The 19,146-nt window shown below is 50.4% G+C and overlaps 1 protein-coding gene across 2 annotated transcripts in view; it reads right to left on the bottom strand.

The window, feature by feature from the left end:
• DOCK1 (dedicator of cytokinesis 1) overlaps nt 1-17,918 on the bottom strand; it is a 505,015-nt gene extending 487,097 nt beyond the window's left edge. For both annotated transcript variants that reach the window (XM_014794062.2, XM_014794063.2), the window contains exon 1: nt 17,749-17,918. In XM_014794062.2, coding sequence (XP_014649548.1) covers nt 17,749-17,794 — 46 coding nt within the window. In that variant the 5' untranslated portion in view covers nt 17,795-17,918. The remainder of the gene's footprint in view (nt 1-17,748) is intronic.
• Nucleotides 17,919-19,146: the final 1,228 nt, after the last annotated feature.

Raw genomic sequence — 19,146 nt, 5'->3', positions numbered from 1 at the left:
AAAATCAAGGGGTGGGCAGGGCCATGCTCCCTCCAGAGCCTCGGGGGTAGGATCCTTCCTGGCCTCTTCCAGCTCCCGAGAGCCCCAGGTATTCTTTCATGTTGCTTGGCTTTTGGCAGCCTAACTCCAATGTCTGCCTCCATCCTCGCATGGCCTTCTTCCCATATGTCTCTCTCCTCTTCTGATAAGGACACCAGCCATATTGAATTGAAGGCCTGCTCTACTCCAGGATGACCTCATCTTAACTAATTATATCTGCAATGAGCCTATTTCCAAATAAGGTCACATTCTGAAGCACTTGGGTTAGGACTTCAACCTATCTTTGTTAGGGGGAAACACAATTTAACTCATAACATCCTCTTCCATCATAGGACGTTCATTAAATGATCCAGTCAAGACATCGTAAGCATAAGAACTGGGTTTTCCCTTAAGTTAACATGTAAATATATGCAAATACGTGTGTGAAAATGTTGTTTTTCAAAGTTTAATTTTTTTCTTTTATCTACTTTTCCTGGATATCTAAATGCAGACTGAAGCTTCTAAGCAGTTTTGAACTGAGAACAAACATCAAATAATTTATGTAGAAAGATTAACAGCGCCCTAATTTTTTTTTTTAATAAAAGACAAAAGCACACTAAACATAGGTGGCTTTGTCACCAAGGATCCATTTTCAGGCTTACATTGTGCTGATGATGGCATTCCCAACTACTAAGTGGTTACCAGGTGCTAAGAATTTTACACCTATCATGTCACTTACTCCTCTCCTCTCTTTACAGATGCACAAACTGAGGCTCGGAAGGTTAACTAACCAGCCCAAAGTCAAACAGGAATTAAGGGGTCTGAACTCAAGCCAAGTGCCTCCCTATGGGCTCAGCCTATGGATCTCAGGACTGGAAGATTCTCATTGTTACCTGGTTCAACCCTCCACCCCGACACACATGCACAGCAGGCACACTCCACATCACACCCTGCCATGAGAGAGCTCATTTGGGAGGTTTTCCATTTTCCCATTCTCGTCATGAAGGATTCTAACAGTACAGGCTCACGGCCTCTCTGATGGCTCCCTGAGATGTCACTCAGCCTGGCCTGACACACTTCAGTCACCACATCAGCACTGGCCTGACACACTTCAGTCACATCAGCACTGGCCTGACACACTTCAGCCAGCACATCAGCACTGGCCTGACACACTTCAGTCACAGCAGCATTGGCCTGACACACTTCAGTCACTACAGCAGCACTGGCCTGACACACTTCAGTCACAGCAGCACTGGCCTGACACACTTCAGTCACCACATCAGCACTGGCCTGACACACTTCAATCACATGTCAGCACTGGCCTGACACACTTCAGTCACAGCAGCACTGGCCTGACACACTTCAGTCACAGCAGCACTGACCTGACACACTTCAGCCACCACAGCAGCACTGGCCTGACACACTTCAGTCACATGTCAGCACTGGCCTGACACACTTCAGTCACAGCAGCACTGGCCTGACACACTTCAGTCACCACAGCAGCACTGGCCTGACACACTTCAGTCGCATCAGCACTGGTCTGACACACTTCAGTCACCACAGCAGCACTGGCCTGACACACTTCAGTCACATGTCAGCACTGGCCTGACACACTTCAGTCACCACAGCAGCACTGGCCTGACACACTTCAGTCACATCTGCACTGGCCTGACACACTTCAGTCACCACAGCAGCACTGGCCTGACACACTTCAGCCACCACATCAGCACTGGCCTGACACACTTCAATCACATGTCAGCACTGGCCTGACACACTTCAGTCACAGCAGCACTGGCCTGACACACTTCAGTCACAGCAGCACTGGCCTGACACACTTCAGTCACCACAGCAGCACTGGCCTGACACACTTCAGTCGCATCAGCACTGGTCTGACACACTTCAGTCACCACAGCAGCACTGGCCTGACACACTTCAGTCACATGTCAGCACTGGCCTGACACACTTCAGTCACCACAGCAGCACTGGCCTGACACACTTCAGTCACATCTGCACTGGCCTGACACACTTCAGTCACCACAGCAGCACTGGCCTGACACACTTCAGCCACCACATCAGCACTGGCCTGACACACTTCAGTCACATCCGCACTGGCCAGGCTACTAACTCTTCAGCAGCCCTTCACACTCCCATGGATGCCACTGGTCACCAATGACTTTTTAACCTTTGATTTGCAATTGCCACACTATTTTATTCCAGTCACAAAGCTCCCCACTGATATCATCGGACAACCTCCCTTTGATCATGTCAATACCCTAGAGCAAAGTCAGCCATCTGTCTGCTGGTTAGCCCCAAGCTCATCAGGCTCTCCTTGCCTTCTGTGATGAAGACGGTGTTCATTTCACGCACCTAAAGTGGCAGTTAAGAAAACCTTATTTCATTGTCAAGAATCATCTCTCCTTGACATTCTAGATATTCCCTCCGCTTCTCAACTTCTCAGAAAAGGAAGAAATCAGAAGCTTCCATGTTCTAGAAGTGTCACACAAAAGGCTCTCTAATAGTGTGACTTCATTTGGGTCTCAGCTGTACCTCAATGTTTTGGATTCGTCCGTATGGATGCCCCATGCGCACGTACACTCTGCAATGTGTGTATGGTTAGAAATGTACCCAGGAATCTCCTGGGTGGTAGGAAGAGGCATCAAGAGGTCTGACAGGTGAAATGAAGAAGCTAGACTAGGAAATGCCAGGATTTCACCCAGCTCTTACTGTGTGTGTGTGCATGCCCGTGTGAGTGTATACACCTAATTAAAAGTATTTTAGAACATAAGCAGAGGGCAAGTTGGGCCTACTGCCCAGTAAGGCAGGCTGTACGAAACAAGAAATGTTAATAAAAACTGAAAACAAGACTCAACACCACTATTCCATTTCTTCAGGCTTGTGGTGCACTCCCAACCATGAGATGAATCATTATTAGGTCAGTGATAAAGGCGGGAAACCCAGCGAAAATTTTTTAAGCTAAAATTTTATAAGTAAAAAAATTGTTATAGGCTGACACAGCTAAAGAACATCAGCAAAGCTGCTGCACAAATTTGCAGGTAAGCGGCAGACTATGCCAGGTAAATAAAATACCGACTTTGAAAATGGCAGTACTAGTGCAATGCTATTTATGCCACGACTATTAAAACTCTGTCCTTAAGAAACACTTTCATCCAATCCTTCATATCCAGGGCCTCAGATTCTTCACTCTGAAGGCTCATTCCACGCTAATCCCACCTTTAAGTGACTGCCTATAACTCACAGAGATCAAAGAGGGAAATGGTGCAGACAAATGGTTTAGGGCCCTTGCCCACATCTGGTCCCCACTGGGAACTGCTGGTCAGAAGAAAACTGCGAAATGGAGATTTTATCGTCTGTGCAACTGGAGGCAACACGGTTGAAGAGGCAAGAATCCAAAAGAACCAGATTTCTGTTAAATCGCACTTTTTTTAAATCTTTCACCCAACTTTCACTGCCCCACTCTCACTCCCAACATTTCCAGGGCCTCCTGCGTTCATTAAAGTTCTGGACAGGGACTGCCAGAGAGGGTCTCAGCCAGCTCCAGCCCCCCAGTTTCTCAGTTAGAAAGACAAGGAGGCTGAGTTGTCCTTTCAACTTTAAGGGTCTATGAAGCTCTCATTTCTCTGCCTACTCTCGACACAGGAATAGATATGCTTGGAAGGGTGGTTACTTCTGAATGGTACATTCTTTGGAGAATGCCTGGAAGTTTTTTTACATCTTTTTACCTTTCATATTGCTTGCATTCCATTCATAATTAGCACACAATCGTATTACAAAACTAATAGTTATTATTCTAAAATTAAAAGATACTAAGACTCTAAGCCACAGCTTGGCTGTGTACCGCCCATAAGCTAAGAATGGTTCCCCTCCCCCCTTTTTCAGGTAAAACTCACATAATATAAAACTAACCATTTCAAAGTGTACAATTCAGCATCATTTAGTACATTGTTGTGCAGCTGCCAACTCTATCTAGTTCTAGTTCTAAAATATTTTTCATTATCCCCAAAGGAAACCCCATACCCATTAAGCAATCACTCCCCCCTCCCCCCTTCCCCTAGTCCCTGGCAGCCACCAATCTGCTTTCTGTGTCTACGGATTTGCCTATTCTGGCCATTTCATATAAGAACCATAAGATACATGTCCTTTTCTCCCTGGCCTCTTTCACTTCACATAACGTTTTCAAGATTCATCCATGTTGTAGCATGATCAGCACCTCATTCATTTTTATGGCTGAATAATATTCCATTTTACGGCTATGCCACATTTTGTTGATGCATTCATCCACTGATGGACACCTGGAGCACATCATCTTTTGGGTATGGGAGATAGTACCACTGCTACGACCATTCATGTACGAGCATTTGTTTGAATGCCTGTTTTCAATCCTTTGGGGTATAAACCTAGGAGTAGAATTGCTGGATGATTCGTTAGTTCTATGGTTAACTTTTTGAGGTACTGCCAAACTGTTTTCTGGTTTTTACATTTTTAAATGGTTCCCTTTTTAACGGTTATATAAATATCCTCAATTTTGCTTCCTGGTCTGTAAAGCCTAAAGTATTTATTACCTGGAGCTCTGCAGAAAAAGGTTGCAGATCTTACTGTTCCTTTTAACTGTTCAAGCCTTCACAATCACAAAATACTTCAGTATATACGATCTACTTTGATTTCATTGGCTTTTCATCACCACGTTGTGGAGCAGGAAAGACGGGTGGCGAGACCAGCCTTTTACAGATGATCAGAGGCCCTGAAAGCTCTTCAGAGCCTCCCTGGGGTCCCACGACCACCAGGAGCTGGAGCTGGACTCACACCATCTCCCTTCTCAAACCCAGTCTTCCTTCTACTCTCCCTCCTGCTAATCCAGTCCTTGCAGTCAACCACACGCACAACCAGACTAAGAAAGCACGTTATTGGAACATTAGATTAAAACGGGAATTGAGAAGTAGTCTTGTATAGATGCTGAGAGGAGGGGGAAACTTAGGGGGACATTCTAAGGACAACAAAGCCATAAAGATGCTGCTGATGCCCCCAGTTATCTGAGGAACACATGAACAGAGGTGTGGCTGAAGTGCCCAGCCGCCCAACATCACCAAACATGTATGCAGCATGGGACCAGGCGTCCAGCTTAGCTCAGGACAGAGCCCCTTCCTAGGGAGCCCCCCAGTCAGGGATGAGGGAGCTTTAAGGCCATTTAATCTCATCACCCACTGGACCCCTGTACTGACTCTGCCACACGTCCTGGAAGGGGCAACACATCCAGGGATGTGACTTCCCTCCAACAGGAGATGCGTGGCTCTCATGGCAGCTCCTGACACTTTGCTGAGATGACATCTCTCTGTCCCTTCACCTTCATTCAACAAAGTGTGCCAGGGACCACACCAGGTGCAGGGAAAGAGAAAGGAACACAACTCAGCCCTTGCCCTCAAGGGCCCTCTGTCCAGCAGAGGACATGGGTAAGGAGCACACCAACTCCTCCCACGAGACTGGAGTAGAAGCAGGTCATGGAACTGCAGAGAGCAGCATGGAGGAGGGCCCGTCACCCAGCCTGGGTGACTCAAGAAAGGTTTACAAGTTGAGCTGAGCCTGGAAACGCTAGGCAAGTGGTAAATAAAGGGTATTTCCAGGCAGACAGAAGAGCATGTGCAAAGGTACTGTGACCTGCCAGAACACGCAGGGTTGAATGCGTCAGATCCTGGGAATGGAAATACCACCAGACGTCACTGGAGTCAGCCAGACTAAGTCCCATCCGTCCTGCATGTGGGAGTCCCCAGTAGGGGTCCCATCTCCCCTCTTCCTCCCCTTGTGATCCTCAAAGCAACACCCCCCAAGAACAATCTGAAGAAACTTGGCAGCCTGGCCACGGTGCCTGGAGGACCAAGACGCATTCTTGCCTTTGAAAAATGGGCAGCAGAACACACATGACGTTAGAAGGATTTGAAAATAAATCTTGTGAAGTTAATAGAAGCACAGCAGTTTGGAAGAAAAATAATCACATTTCCCTCCTGCTAAATCATTATTTGCCCCTGGTAAAGTCAATTATGTTAAGGAAAATAAGTTATTATTTTAGGGAAAAAAAAAAAAAAAAAGAGGCTTGATAAGTGCCTTTATTCCAGCAAATAAAACTCCGAGAGAAAATGCTTGAGTTCCTGAATTTATGAGGGTCGTGGGGCAGCCGGAATGGTATCTCCTAGACAAAATGTTGGGGATGGTCTGTAATTCCTGCGGCAACTGCGCATCTTTCCCGGGACCTGAGCTCCAAACTGCCGTCTGTCTCTCAGCAAGGAGAAGAAACACAGCTGGCTCCTGATCATCTTTGTGCAGCCAGGGCGCCTGGCGGGGGGCCCCCACCACGCTTCCTCGTCTCCTCCTCCTCATCCTCTTGCCCAACACACACCTTTCAGGAATCAAGTCCTGCAGGTTTCTCTCTTTTCTTCCCAAACATGCAGGAAAGACTTTGCTCCCAAAAACAGTCACAAGACTACCAAGTCATGACTACTGAGTGCATCAGGTGTTCTCAACAGGGAGCCAAACTGCCCCCCGGTGCCATGTGGCAATGTCTGGAGCTATTTGGGGATGTCACCACTGAGGGGAGGGGAGTACTATTGGCATGTAGTGGGTAGAGGCCAGGGATGCTGCTAAGTACCCCGCAATACACAGAACAGCCTGGCACGACCAAAAGTTATCCAACCCAGAATGTCAACAGTAAACAGGTCAAGCAACTTGCCTTATAGGAATTAGCTCATTTAGCCCTTGAGCAATCGTGTAAGGGGGAAACTACCGTCACCCATGGTCCACAAGTGAGCAGACTGGGGCACAGAGGGCTGCAGATCCCCCCAGGCATCTCAACTCGTGCACTACGGACGGTCCTGGCTTTGACGGTCCTGGCTTTGACGCGGCAGCCTCCACTGGAAGCACTTTCTTTGCGGTGAGGTCAACAAATATTTGCAGGGAGAAGGCACTGGACGTCACATAGGTCACCTCCTGGGCAGCACCAGCTACCGCTGGGCAGAGCTAGCCTCTCTCACCCAGACTCAGGGCCAGCTGCTCCAGGCCCCTGGCTGTGCACCACTGACCAGAGCTCATCCTCCTGACCACGCAGTTCTATCAGCCCAGAATCTGCTTTAGGGGACTCTAGTTAATGAAACTAAGAAGGGAAGACCACAGTGCTGTGAGCTCGGGAAGAGGCAGGCCTCTGGTCCCCTGGATCCTGACTCCCTGCCCCCGGGGCGTGATTGCCCCCTCACTGCGCTCTCTCCACTCCACTCCCCTCCCTCCTCCCTCCTCCCTCCCAGGCCCCGGGGACTGAGGACCATTCTCACTGGGCAGTCTTTACACACATGCCCCACAGCCCCCGGGGTTGGGAACAAAGGGGATAGTCAATTTTGGAAGGGGTTAGGAGGCTGAGGTGATGAGGCCTGCAATACCGGGGAGGGTGGGTGGGGGAACAAGTCACATTTGGCACAAACCCTATCACACTAAGGCAGCAAATCACAGACCATGACCTGGGACCAGCCAGGCACCCAGACAGACAGCAGCGTAGCAGGAAATGAGGCCAAGAAGGCCAGGACAGGCATTTTAAAAGGCCTCCAAGCAGACGGCAGCCACCACAGTCTGAGAACTCCGATCAGAGAACCCAAGAGCCCAGGATGGATGCTACGCTCTGAGAAGACAAACATAGAACGTGTTGGTTTAGCTGTGGAAAAAATCAAACAGATCCACATCCTTGCAATCCCTCAAAGTTCCAAAAACCATAGAGCTTTTGTAATTCATTTAAGGTCAAAAATCTAGTCCGAGTGCAGATGAGGCTAATCATAGGTCACTTCCCTCCCATCATGAATGCCCGTACACTCAGGCAGCTGCATCCATATGTCTGACTGCAGGGCGTTGCCCGGACCTGCTGGGGGCAGTCAGCGCATGAGCCATCTGCACGGGTACCACCTTTCTCTGCACACTGAGACAAACCTGAATTTTGAAACAGCACTAGCCCCAAGAAGTTCAGATAAGAGACTATTGACCTGTCCCAGGATATAAGCCCCATGAGGGTGGCTCTGGATCCCCAATGGCTAAGAACAAAGGCGGCAAGCAAACACGAAGGAAGGGAGGGAGAGAGGGAGGGAGGAAGGGAGGAAGGAAAAGAGGGAGAGAGGGATGGTGGGAAGGATGGAGGTAGGGAGGAAAGAGTTACTTGAAGGCACAGTTTTCTTTCTTTTTTTTTTTTTTTTTGGTGAGGAAGATTGGCCCTGAGCTAACATCTGTTGCCAATCTTCCTCTTTTTGCTTGAGGAAGACTGTCCCTGAGCTAACATCCGTGCCAATCCTCCTCTATTTTGTATGTGGGTTGCTGCCATAGCATGGCTCGATAAGCGGTGTGTAGGTCCGCATGGGGATCCGAACCTGCAAACCCCAGGCCACTGAAGCAGAGCTGGCAAGCCCAACCATCACATCACCTGCTGGCCCCAGGCAGTTTTCTTTTACAGACAGGTGCCACTTAACGACGGGCAGATATTCTAAGAAATGGCAGGCAATTCCGTCAGGCAATTCCGTCACCATGTGAACATCACAGAGCGGACTTACACAAACCTGGATGGTATAGCCTACTACACACCGAGGCTATATGGTACTAATCCCATGGGACCACTGTCGTACATGCCATCCATCGCTGAACAAAACGTCGTTACGCAGCTCCTGACTGTATCTCTAATTTCTCTGCGGCTTACGACAATTGTGTTTACCACTGAAGCTGGGACACACTTACCTTCGTCACTATTCATCTCTACACGTGGAGTGAACTGCCCAGGTTAGCTGCTCAGGCAGAGTGCTCATCGGCTCACAATGTTAGTCAATTACTAGATAACTTGTCTAGTAATAAATAAAATAGAAATTACAAAATTTTAAGAAAAGTGAAGCTCACAATGCCACACTGCCCTTTTCCAATTAAAAAGTGATTAAAACCATCACCAGAAATTGCAGCTTTTCTCTATAATAAGTTAATATCAATAACATAATAAGTGAATATTAATAACAACGTGGAGCAGTACATTTTCCTGCTGAAAGCTCTCCTGCATTCATTATCTTGCTGGCTCCTCCAGGCACAGCTGAGAGGTGAACACAAGCGTTATTATTTTCCCATCTCCTAGGAGAAGGGCCTGAGGCTCGCAGAGGGTGGATGAGGTTGTGTAAGTGTTGCGCCCAAGCCTGGATTCCAGGCATTCCGACTCCCAATCAAATGCTCTTTACCCTACACCATACTGTCCCCACCCCTAACTTTAAGTTACTGTAGTTGGGACTATAGTTGTGATTTAACTTTACAGCCTTTTTCGATGCATGCTTAGCCATAAAGACGTGTTATTTCAGAATATAAAGATTCCATTCTAATAAAGAAACAAAAACCAACACTTAGAAACAAAGACACAGTTCTCATTAGCAGGCTTATGCACACCACCTTCTGAGGCCCAAAGAATTCAGCAGGCATGGGGTCTGGGGATGCTGTGCACATTTTAGGATGGTGAGAATAGGAACTGCCAGGCAAATATGAAGACGACTCATTTAGAAAGCAGCTTTCCTATGCTCACGGGTCCACTTCCCCCAGGAGCACCCTTCTGAGTTAAGTACACGGTGAAGAACATCGTGAAATCTACAGGACACAAGGAGCAGAATCCACACCAAGGAAAAAGGCACCATCTGTCCTCATTTGCATCTTTTCACATCTTTGAAGGAGTTGAGACTTCTGTTCTGCCAAGTGACTCTCAGGGATGAGAAGGTGTGAGAACTTACGATCCCTGGGCTCAATGCCCATAATGCTAGAGGGTCCATCGTAACTCTTACGGACTGATGGAAAGCAAGTGCCAATAGGAACATGTGGAGATCACCAATATTCGCATCCTCCTCTCCCCGCAGGGAACATACCAGACTACATTTCCAAGCCCTACGTGCTGTTAGGTCCGGCCAGGGCCTGAGCTCTGGGCAAACGAATGAGAGCAGAAGGATGGGCACCACCTCCAGCCCTGGCAGGGAAGAAAATCTCCTGTGCACTGTCCTTCATCTCTTTCTTTACCGATTCACAAGTTGAAAGGCAAGAAGCTCAAGAGTCTAGTGGAGGGCAGAGCCACAGGAGAGAAGACGCCTGAGTCCCTGAATGACTCGATGGAGCAGAGCCCCTGTGCCCCCTCCCACTTGGACTGTGACATGAAGGAAAAACAAACTTTTATTATATGAAGCCAGTGAAATGCTGGGGCTGTTTGTTTCAGCAGCTAGCCAACCCTAATTCAGAGAGGAATTCACCGCAGTTCCATTTATATATACAAGTGTATCTAATGTATCCAACTAAGTTAAACAAAATCACTCAAGAAGGCATATAAATTTTATATCACACTCCTGAGGAACTGCAGCAGCAAACTGCAACTGTAAACAGCAGCTGCACCAGGATAAAGAGACTGAGTTACATTTTTGATGAGAGATTTATCCAGAGGAGATTTAGAGCTCTGCCTTCATCTGGTCCCTTCAGGACCCCTGGGAATCAATAGGAACTCCAGCCCCTGATCTGACCTCAGAGCAAACATTAAAATTCTAGGAAGCCATTAAACTTCTCTCCCCATCTTCTACCCTCCCCTTACAACAATGGATTTGGAGATGAGGTCTTTAAAGAGGTGATTAAGGTAAAACGAAGTCATAAGGCTGGGCTCTAATCCAATGACTGGGGTCCTTATAAGAAGAGGAAATTAGGACATAAACACACACAGAGGGAAGACCATGTGAGGACAAAGGGAGAAGGCACCATCTACAAACCAAGGAGAGGCCTCTGAAGGAACCAGCCCTGCCCACACCTTGATCTTGGAGTTCTAGCCTCCAGAACTAGGAGAAAATAAATTCCTGTTGTTTAAGCCACCCAGTGTGGTACTTTGTTAAGGCCGCAGCCTAATACATACTTTACACACTGATTTGAATGACAGCCCCCAAATTCCCACCGTATTAATAAAAGCAAACTTAGGAACAATGCTATTGCTATTTGCATAACCATGTTTCCAATCTGCCTTAAGGTATATTGGTTCCTGTGACCCTCCCACCAGCCCGACCTCCTAGAGGAAGCAAAGCATTATCAACCCATTTTGAAAATGTGGAAAAGGCCTGGAGATGTTCAAAGACTTGTCTCAGGTCGCATGAATGAAGAGTGGCAGGCAGTGTCGGGACTAAAACTCAAACTCCTACCCCTCATTGGGGTCCCCTCCTCATTGCCTACCTCACAGAAGACCCTCTCAAGACACTGAAGGAGTTTGAAAAGTGACCATCTTGCCAGCGGTGTAAAGCACTGTTGATCTGCCTACAAGCCTCCCACTCCTGATCTTCTCTTCAAACTGGACTCAGGGCCCTTCCGTGAACAAATTCAACAACTTCACAGCTCAGTGGTCCTGCTCCTGCTGTCCGTCCTGCGAGCACCACCTCTGCCAGCAGCCTTCCCTGGAACCACAGCACAGGCTTCTGCCCACGGACTCATCTCCCAAATTAAACCAAGACAGCCCTCAAGGACGGGCTGCAGTAGGGAAATGCAAATCCAAACCACAATGACGCCACTACACACCTTTCAGAGTAGCTAAAACAGACAATAGGGACAAGAAGAAATGCTGGCGAGGTTACAGAGAAACTAGATCACACATACATGGCTGGGCGGAATGGGAAATGGTACAGCCACTCTAGAAAAGTCTGGCAGTTTCTTAAAAAGCGAAACAGGCAACTACCACACAATTCAACAGTTACACTCCCGGGCATCTAACCCAGAAAATGAAGGCTTCCATTCACACAAAAACCTGTACATGAATGTTCACAGCTGCTTTATTTGTAAAAGCCAAAACCCAGATGTCCATCGAAGGGTGAATGGTTAAAGCATCTGTGGTACATCCATGCCATGGAACACTACTCAGCAATGAAAAGGAGCAAACTACTGATACACACCACCTGATGAATCTCCAGAGAATTATGTTGAGTTAAAAAAGCCAGTCCAAGAAGGTTACATACTGTATGGTTCTGTTCATGTAACATTCTTGAAATGATAAAATTATAGAAATGGAGAACAGATGAATGGTTGCCAGGGATTCTGTGGGAGGGAGGGAAGAGATGGTGTGGCTATAAAAGAACAACATGTGGGGTCCTTGGGGTGATGGAAATGCTCTGTATTTTGACTGTATCGATGTCAATATCCTGGTTCTGATATTGTACTGTAGTTTTGCAAGATATAACCTTGGGGGAAACTGGTAATGGGTACATGGGATCTCTCTGTATCATTTCTTACAACTGCATGTGTCCATAATTATCTGAAAATACAAAGTTTAACGAAGAAAAAAAGAGAGTGGAAGGAAGGAAGAAGAAAGAAAGGAGAGTGAGCAAGCAAACAAGCTTGGGCAAAGGCACTGTGGGCAAAGGTATTCTCTGATGTACCCAGCAAAGGACTCAACAACGCCCTGTTTCTTTCTTCATCTTTCACTACCTGTATCCTCAGAGGTCACAAGAGAACAAGAGAAAGAACCATTCACACATCCTAAGACAATCCTGATAAGACGTCTGATATTCTAAGGCAAACAATGGCACAATAAATTTAAAATTTTTATAATGTTCCCAAAGTAAAATCGGGTTTGTAGAAATATAATATGCCCTAATTTGGTTTTTCTGCAACTCCAGTGAATAAAAATGTCTGCATTTCTATTTACTTATGATCAAATCTAATTTTTCTTCCCCAGAGTAGCAGCTTGCTTGCTACTCTAGATAACAAGATATCTCTCTGCAACTCCCACACTCCCAAATTTATTTGGACATTACACTCTTCCCAGCAATTATCATTACTCACAGCTAATCTGAATACACACAAGTCATGCTCCCCAACACCAAGCAAATGTCACTTCCCCCCAATATAGGGACAAAACACATCACTAAGAAATCAACTTTTGAGGAAAAGCATTCTTCCAGCAACTGTGACTGTTAAATCCAAACAGGAAATCACTTGTCACTACATTTCTAAACTGTGCTTTACTGGGCCAGCCCCATGGCTTAGCAGTTAAGTGCACGTGCTCTGCTGCTGGTGGCCCAGGTTCGGATCCCGGGCGCACACTGACGCACTGCTTCTCCGGCCATGCTGAGGCCGTGTCCCACATACAGTAATGTGCACCTATGACATACAACTATCTACTGGGGCTTTGGGGGAAAATAAATAAATAAATAAAATTATAAACTGTGCTTTACTAAATAAAAATTAATGAAAGCAGCACTCCATTGAGTTCTTGGCTTATCTCAAACACGGTGCTCCATGCTCTGCCAACATTATCTCAATGAATCCTCACTGGTCTTTGCGTAGGCAGGCTTCGCTCCACTTTCCGGGTGAGGAAACTGAGGCTAAGAAAGCACGAGTAATTTGCTCTAGGGTCACTTAACAAATAAAAGCCAGGAGTTAAAGGAGTCTGTGGTGCCACGCCCACATCCCCAGTTTGAGAGCTCTACCTGGAAGAGGGAAGAGCACACACTTGGTCCACTGGTGGTCAATCTGCTTCAAAACAAAGCTAAAGGCTAGAAAGAGAACCTTACTCTCCCACCGCCCTCTACACCACCTCTCTTAGTTTCCTATTGCGGCCATAACGAACTAGCACAACCAGAGCAGCTTCAAACCACCCACATTTATTATCTCACAGTTCTCCAGGTCAGATACTCAGCGGCTCTGGGTATCAGTCAAGGTGTTGGCCAGCAGGGCTCCTGTGGGAGCCTCTGGTCTGGGATGAATCTATTTCCAGGCTCATCCAGGCTGGGACTGTAGGATTGAGGTCCCAGTTTCCTTGCTGGCTGTCAGCTGGGGGCTGCCCCTAGCTCCCAGGGGCCTCTCTCTGGTCCTTGCAAGGGGGTCCCTACATCTCAGGGCCAGCAACTGTGCAATGAACCCTTGCCAGCCTCAGAATCTCTCTGACTCCACCTCTGCATCTTTCTTCGAGTCCCTCTTCCGTGACCAGCCAGAGAAAGTTCTCTACTTTTTGGGCCCACGAGCATAATCCAGGCTCATCTCCCCATCTCAAGGTTCATAACATTAATAACATCTGCAAAGTCTCTTTTGCCATATCACATACCATATTCATAGGTTCTCAGGATTAGGGCATGGACATTTTTGGGGAGCCATTATTCTGCCTCCCACACTATCACTGAGAGGTGAGCATAGCATCTTCAGTTGTGACTCTAGAACATGCTGTATCTTTTTACCCACTCTTAGGAAGAGGATCCTGTGAACACAATTTTATTGGTGTTGGGAGGTAAGACTCTTGAGTCGCTGGGGGTGATGGAAAAGTTCATGTGGTCCAAGCCCTGGTGTGACAGCTCGGTCAAAGTTCACGCCTGTGTCAATAAGCCAAGTCTATAAACACTGACCCACCAAACTCAAGCCCAAGGGAAGAAATTAACAGGCTAATAAGTTTCACGGGCAACTCCCTGCCCCCACCTCCACTGGAATGAATCTGGGGAACCAGCATTTCCTGCCTTTGCTGAGGAAGCAACACATCAGCTGTTTACTCCTTCCCTGATTTTACAAAATAAATAAATAACTGAAGTGTCTCATTTACAAACAATGCTTCTAACAGAGTCCAAGTCCTCGCAAACAATGAGCTGTGATTCATGTTTCCAAATGAGATGGAGTTTTATCATTTTCTTTCCCCTCGTGATTCATTCATTGCCCAAGTCAGTGGCCAGAGTGGAAGCGTGGCCCACCCACAGATCCACCAGAAACCCTCTAGGGAAACAGAGCCCTGTTGTTAGGCTCCCCAAAAAAACACTGTGGTTGGTAAGGGGGATCTCCAGTAATTTTCCCTTAGGCAGAAACAGCCAAATAGCTAATGGGAATGAATCCCTACATCCCAGCACTTACATCTCCCCAGTCCGCACCCTTCTTGAGGACAGTGGAATCCTCCCAGTGCATCCCAGACACATGGGAAGCCTGGGATGACCCCAATGCAAGCACCCCAGCCTTCCCTTCTGCCCAAAATCGGTCCAGGCCTGTCCACCCTCCCTGAAGGGGCTCTAGTCATTTAAAGCTCTTTCTGATGCTAAGTGAGTTGTGCTGTCTTATTTCCACCCAGTTCAGCTGCCTCATCTCCAGCTGGTGAAACTAAGCAAAACAGCCCCCTCTCCTCTACCTGACAGCCATTCACAGCCTTCCTAGACATGCCTGGCAGAACCATCCAGGATACTTTTCTTTGGAAACTTTTCAACACAAAGTTTTCTTAAAACCAAAGTATTAGCCAAAGGTGTGATATTAGAAGTCACTGCAGTGAGTGCCAGGGAAGCTTCTGCAAGGCATGTGACTTGATGGGGAGGGACACAGCCACGTTCTTGCCCACAGCCGCCTGCCCAGTGAGGAGACCCTGCTCGCCCTATCCCTGAACTTACCCTTTGGTCTTCTCTAGACACAAGGGTCAAGCCACTCTATAGGTGTCCACACTTACAGTGTCCTCATTGACACCATCAGGTCACCCTGGGAGCAAAGGAAAGGCATCAAAGTGTCTTAGGATGTGGTGCTGCTCCAAAGAGAAGCCCCTCCCCCTCTCCTGGTGCACAGAGTGGGGGGGAGCGTGAACTCTAGAGCCACAGGCAGGGTTCAAATCCAGGAAGTAGCACTTACAAGTGGTGCGAGAGAGGGCAAGCAATTTATCTTCTCTCTGCCTCTGTAAAATGGGAGTGATGGTAGTCACCACTGCCCAGGACTGAGAGGCAAGCCCTGGGCCAGAGCTAGAGCTGCTACCTGCCTACTCTGCAGGGCAGTGGGTCACCTGCTCCTCTGCTTGCCTCCTGCCTCTCCCCAGTCCTCCAGCTCCTCCTCCATCTCTCGGTGCTGTGTTCCCTGCGGATCTGTCCACAGCTCTCTCCTCATACACATCACCCCAGCAGGCTCACCACAGCCCGGACCCCCACTGCCGCCACACCTGAAGCAATCTCAGCCAGCATCTCCACCCCAAACCTCCCTCATCAAATGCAGATTAAGGAGGACCTTTCTATCAGGATGTGCCGCGGGGCTGAATCCATGTGGAGGCGCATAGGGCGTGCTGACGCTCAGCACGCAGTCAGAAAGCCCACCTCTGCCGCTACCCTTGGTGCATGTCTGAGCCTCAGTTTCCACATCTCCAGAAAGAAGGTTGGAAAGGAGCTCAGCCATAGTGGTCCTGAAGCAAGGAGGGCCCTCTGCTCCCCGGTATGGAACAAGCCATCGTGGGCTCAGAGGGGTACCCAGTCTCAGGACTGTTCCCAAGGCCACTGTCCAAGCCAGCTCCACTGCATGTGGCTGACATGTAGCAAAGATAAACAACCGGAGTCACAGAGAGGAGAGCCCCCGGGGCTGGAGCCACCCAGGAGGCTTCCGGAAAGTCAGAGGGCCAGGACTGAAGCAGACCAGCAGTGGGCAAGACACTCCTGGAGTCGCCACGGGAGTGCGCGGGCTCAGAGACAGGAGGACAGGAGGGCTGCGGGAGGGGAGCGGGGACCCTGGGGGGGCACAACCTGGCGGCAGAGGGGAGGCCAAGGTCACAAAAGGCCTTACAAGTCAGGCAGACAGTCTGGCCTGGGTGGGGAGGTGGTCAGGACCACTTTGGATTGAGAAGCAGGAGGAAAGTGAGACTAAAAGCCACCGGGAAGATCCGGGGATCCCGGAGAGCAGCCGCGGCCAGACCGGGGCCCGGGGTAGACCAGTTCAGAGAAGGCAAGAAGCCACAGGCCTCGGCAGGCCAGGCTGCGGACCCCTGCGGAGGACCGCAGAGCGGAGCAGGGCCGGGGGGCTGTTTCTTTGCCGTTCAGGAAAGCCTCGCTCTCTGGAATGTGTATTCACTCCGTTCGAAATGTAAACTTGCAACCCGAGTCTCCGTACTCCCCTCAGGAAACGACAAAGAGCAGCAGAGCCAAAACAGGTCTCCGCCCTCCCCAACGCGCTCTCCGGGAACCGGGGACACCAGAGCGCTCAGCTGCTCCGCTCCGAGGGTCCCGCACGGCCCAGGGCACGACCCCCAAGTGGGGGGAAGCGCGCTCGGCCGGCCCGGGTGGCGCACGCCACTTCCTACTGGGGGAGAGCACAATTCTTCGCTTTGATCATTGCAACCTGAAACCGTCCACATGAGCCCCGGACACTGCACAAAACTTCATACAAAAAGCAAAAAGGCGCGGCAGAACAATGACGCCGGGCTTCCCGGCCGGGCCCAGCCAAACTCAAGGCTTCGGCCGCGGGCAGAATGGGACCTCCGAGTTAGGGGCAGCCCGGGAGGCTGCAAGGCTCCGCCACTGGTGTGCCCGCCCGAGAACTGGATGTCGGAGAGGACACCCTCGAAAAGTGGCACAACCCGCCCCTCACCCCCGCGTATCCCCGGCCCGGCTCGCCCGGGCTCCAGTGGGAGCGCGGGGCCAGCGTGCGCCCGGGGTCCGAGCGGGCAGCGCCCGCCGACGGGGTGCGATCGGGCACTCGGCCGGGCGGCACGGGCGCGCGGGGCGGAGACGCGTCTTCCCGGCCGCCCCGGCCACTCTGCATCCCGCCCGCACCGCTCGGGCCGGCGGCAACAGGCTCCGGGCACCCCGCCCGCCGCCCGCGCCCCGCCGGGGCCCCCGGCCGCCCGGAGCGCCGCGCCCCGAGAAGTTGGGGCAAGTGGCGCGGCGGCGGCGGGGACGCGGGCGGCGGCGGCGCGGGACAGGCCTGGCGCGAGGTGGGGCGGCGCGCGGTGCTCACCCACGCCGTATTTCTCCTCTCTCTTGGTGGGCACCCAGCGCGTCATGGCGCCGCGCGCGGCCCGAGCCCCAGGCCACCGCGAGAGCCGCCGCCGCCGGTCGGGCAGGAAACTCCGCGCCTAGGCCGCCATTTTCCATTCCTTTCGAGCCGCGACAGGATGGGGAGGAAAAAGTTTGCGGCGGAGGCGGTGTCATGTGGGACGGGGCGGGCGGAGCGTCGCGGGCCGGATGGGAAAGGCCGGGAGCTCCGGGGAGAGGCGGGACGGCCTAGGGCTGCGCGCCCGCCCTCGCGCGCTCGGACTCGGCTGCGCTCCACGCCCGGGGACCCCGCGGCCGCCGCCGACCCAGGCCCAACGACCGCTCCGCCCCTGGATCCCGGTGCGCCCCATCCTGTCCCCACATTCCCGGCCCACGGACACCCCCGATGGAGCACCCCCGCAGGGGCCTCGTCCTTTCATTATCCGCGGAGTTTCCTTCAATCAGTGAGCCCTCCTGGGGACTGGGTCTCCTGCAATGAGAGGGGTGCGCCCCCGGGGGAGAGGGAGTTCTATGAGATTTATGAAGTGTGTGGTTTGTACAGCACGGGAGTTAGACGGGCGCCTGGTGATGTAAGGTCCCCAAATCAGGTTCCGCCTTGGTGGAGAGTCCTGGAGCAGAGCCAACCCGGAGCTCCACTGGGAGGAGCCTTCCAGAGCACGTGGTTCATTCGTTCATTTGAAGGACTTGAACTGAGCACCTACCCCGAGCCCAGGTGTGCTAGGGGGTGTAGGGGGTGATGCGTAAAGGTAACAACAAATAGGTAGGCCAGCTATGAGTGCTTGGGCAAGGACACCCAAGGTGAGGGGAAGTGATGGTGCAGTGCTGGTGAGGGAGTGTTTTCCAGGGAGGTGACCTCTGGCTTGAGTGCTGGATGAGTGGAGCTACCCAGAGAGACCAGGAGGGAGAGGCAGGCGGAGCCTGCTAAGGCCCCGAGGCCTCAGCCTCCTTGGGCTTGCAGAAACTTCTGCTGGTTCACTGGGACTGGAGGACTGTGAAGCGGGAGAAGAGAGGAGGTAGGATTGGTGCTGGCGGGGAGAGGATACTCCAGGCCAGGCCTAGAGCAGACACACATGACTTCTTAGGAGCTTCTTCACACAGTAGGTGAGTTCTCAGACTCGCCTGTTTCCCATGCCGGTAACAGATGGCGCTTCGGAGTTTCCAGGGAAAACTTTAAAACAACACACACACCTATTTATTTTTACCGTAATTTTGGAAAAGAATAGACAAATTAAAACCAAGAAATGGAGGAGGAAGGAGACAGCCTCGGAAAGAAGGCAGTCCACTAAATGGAGGAAGTTTGGCTTCACGGACTATTAACCGGCTGTCCTCCTCTCTCTCATGCCCCCAAGAACTAGTGACA

This window comes from Ceratotherium simum, chromosome 6 (genome assembly GCF_057802395.1).
Source record: "Ceratotherium simum simum isolate JZ-2026a chromosome 6, ASM5780239v1, whole genome shotgun sequence".
Lineage (NCBI taxonomy): Eukaryota > Metazoa > Chordata > Mammalia > Perissodactyla > Rhinocerotidae > Ceratotherium > Ceratotherium simum.
This window is presented reverse-complemented; position numbering and strand designations above follow the sequence as displayed.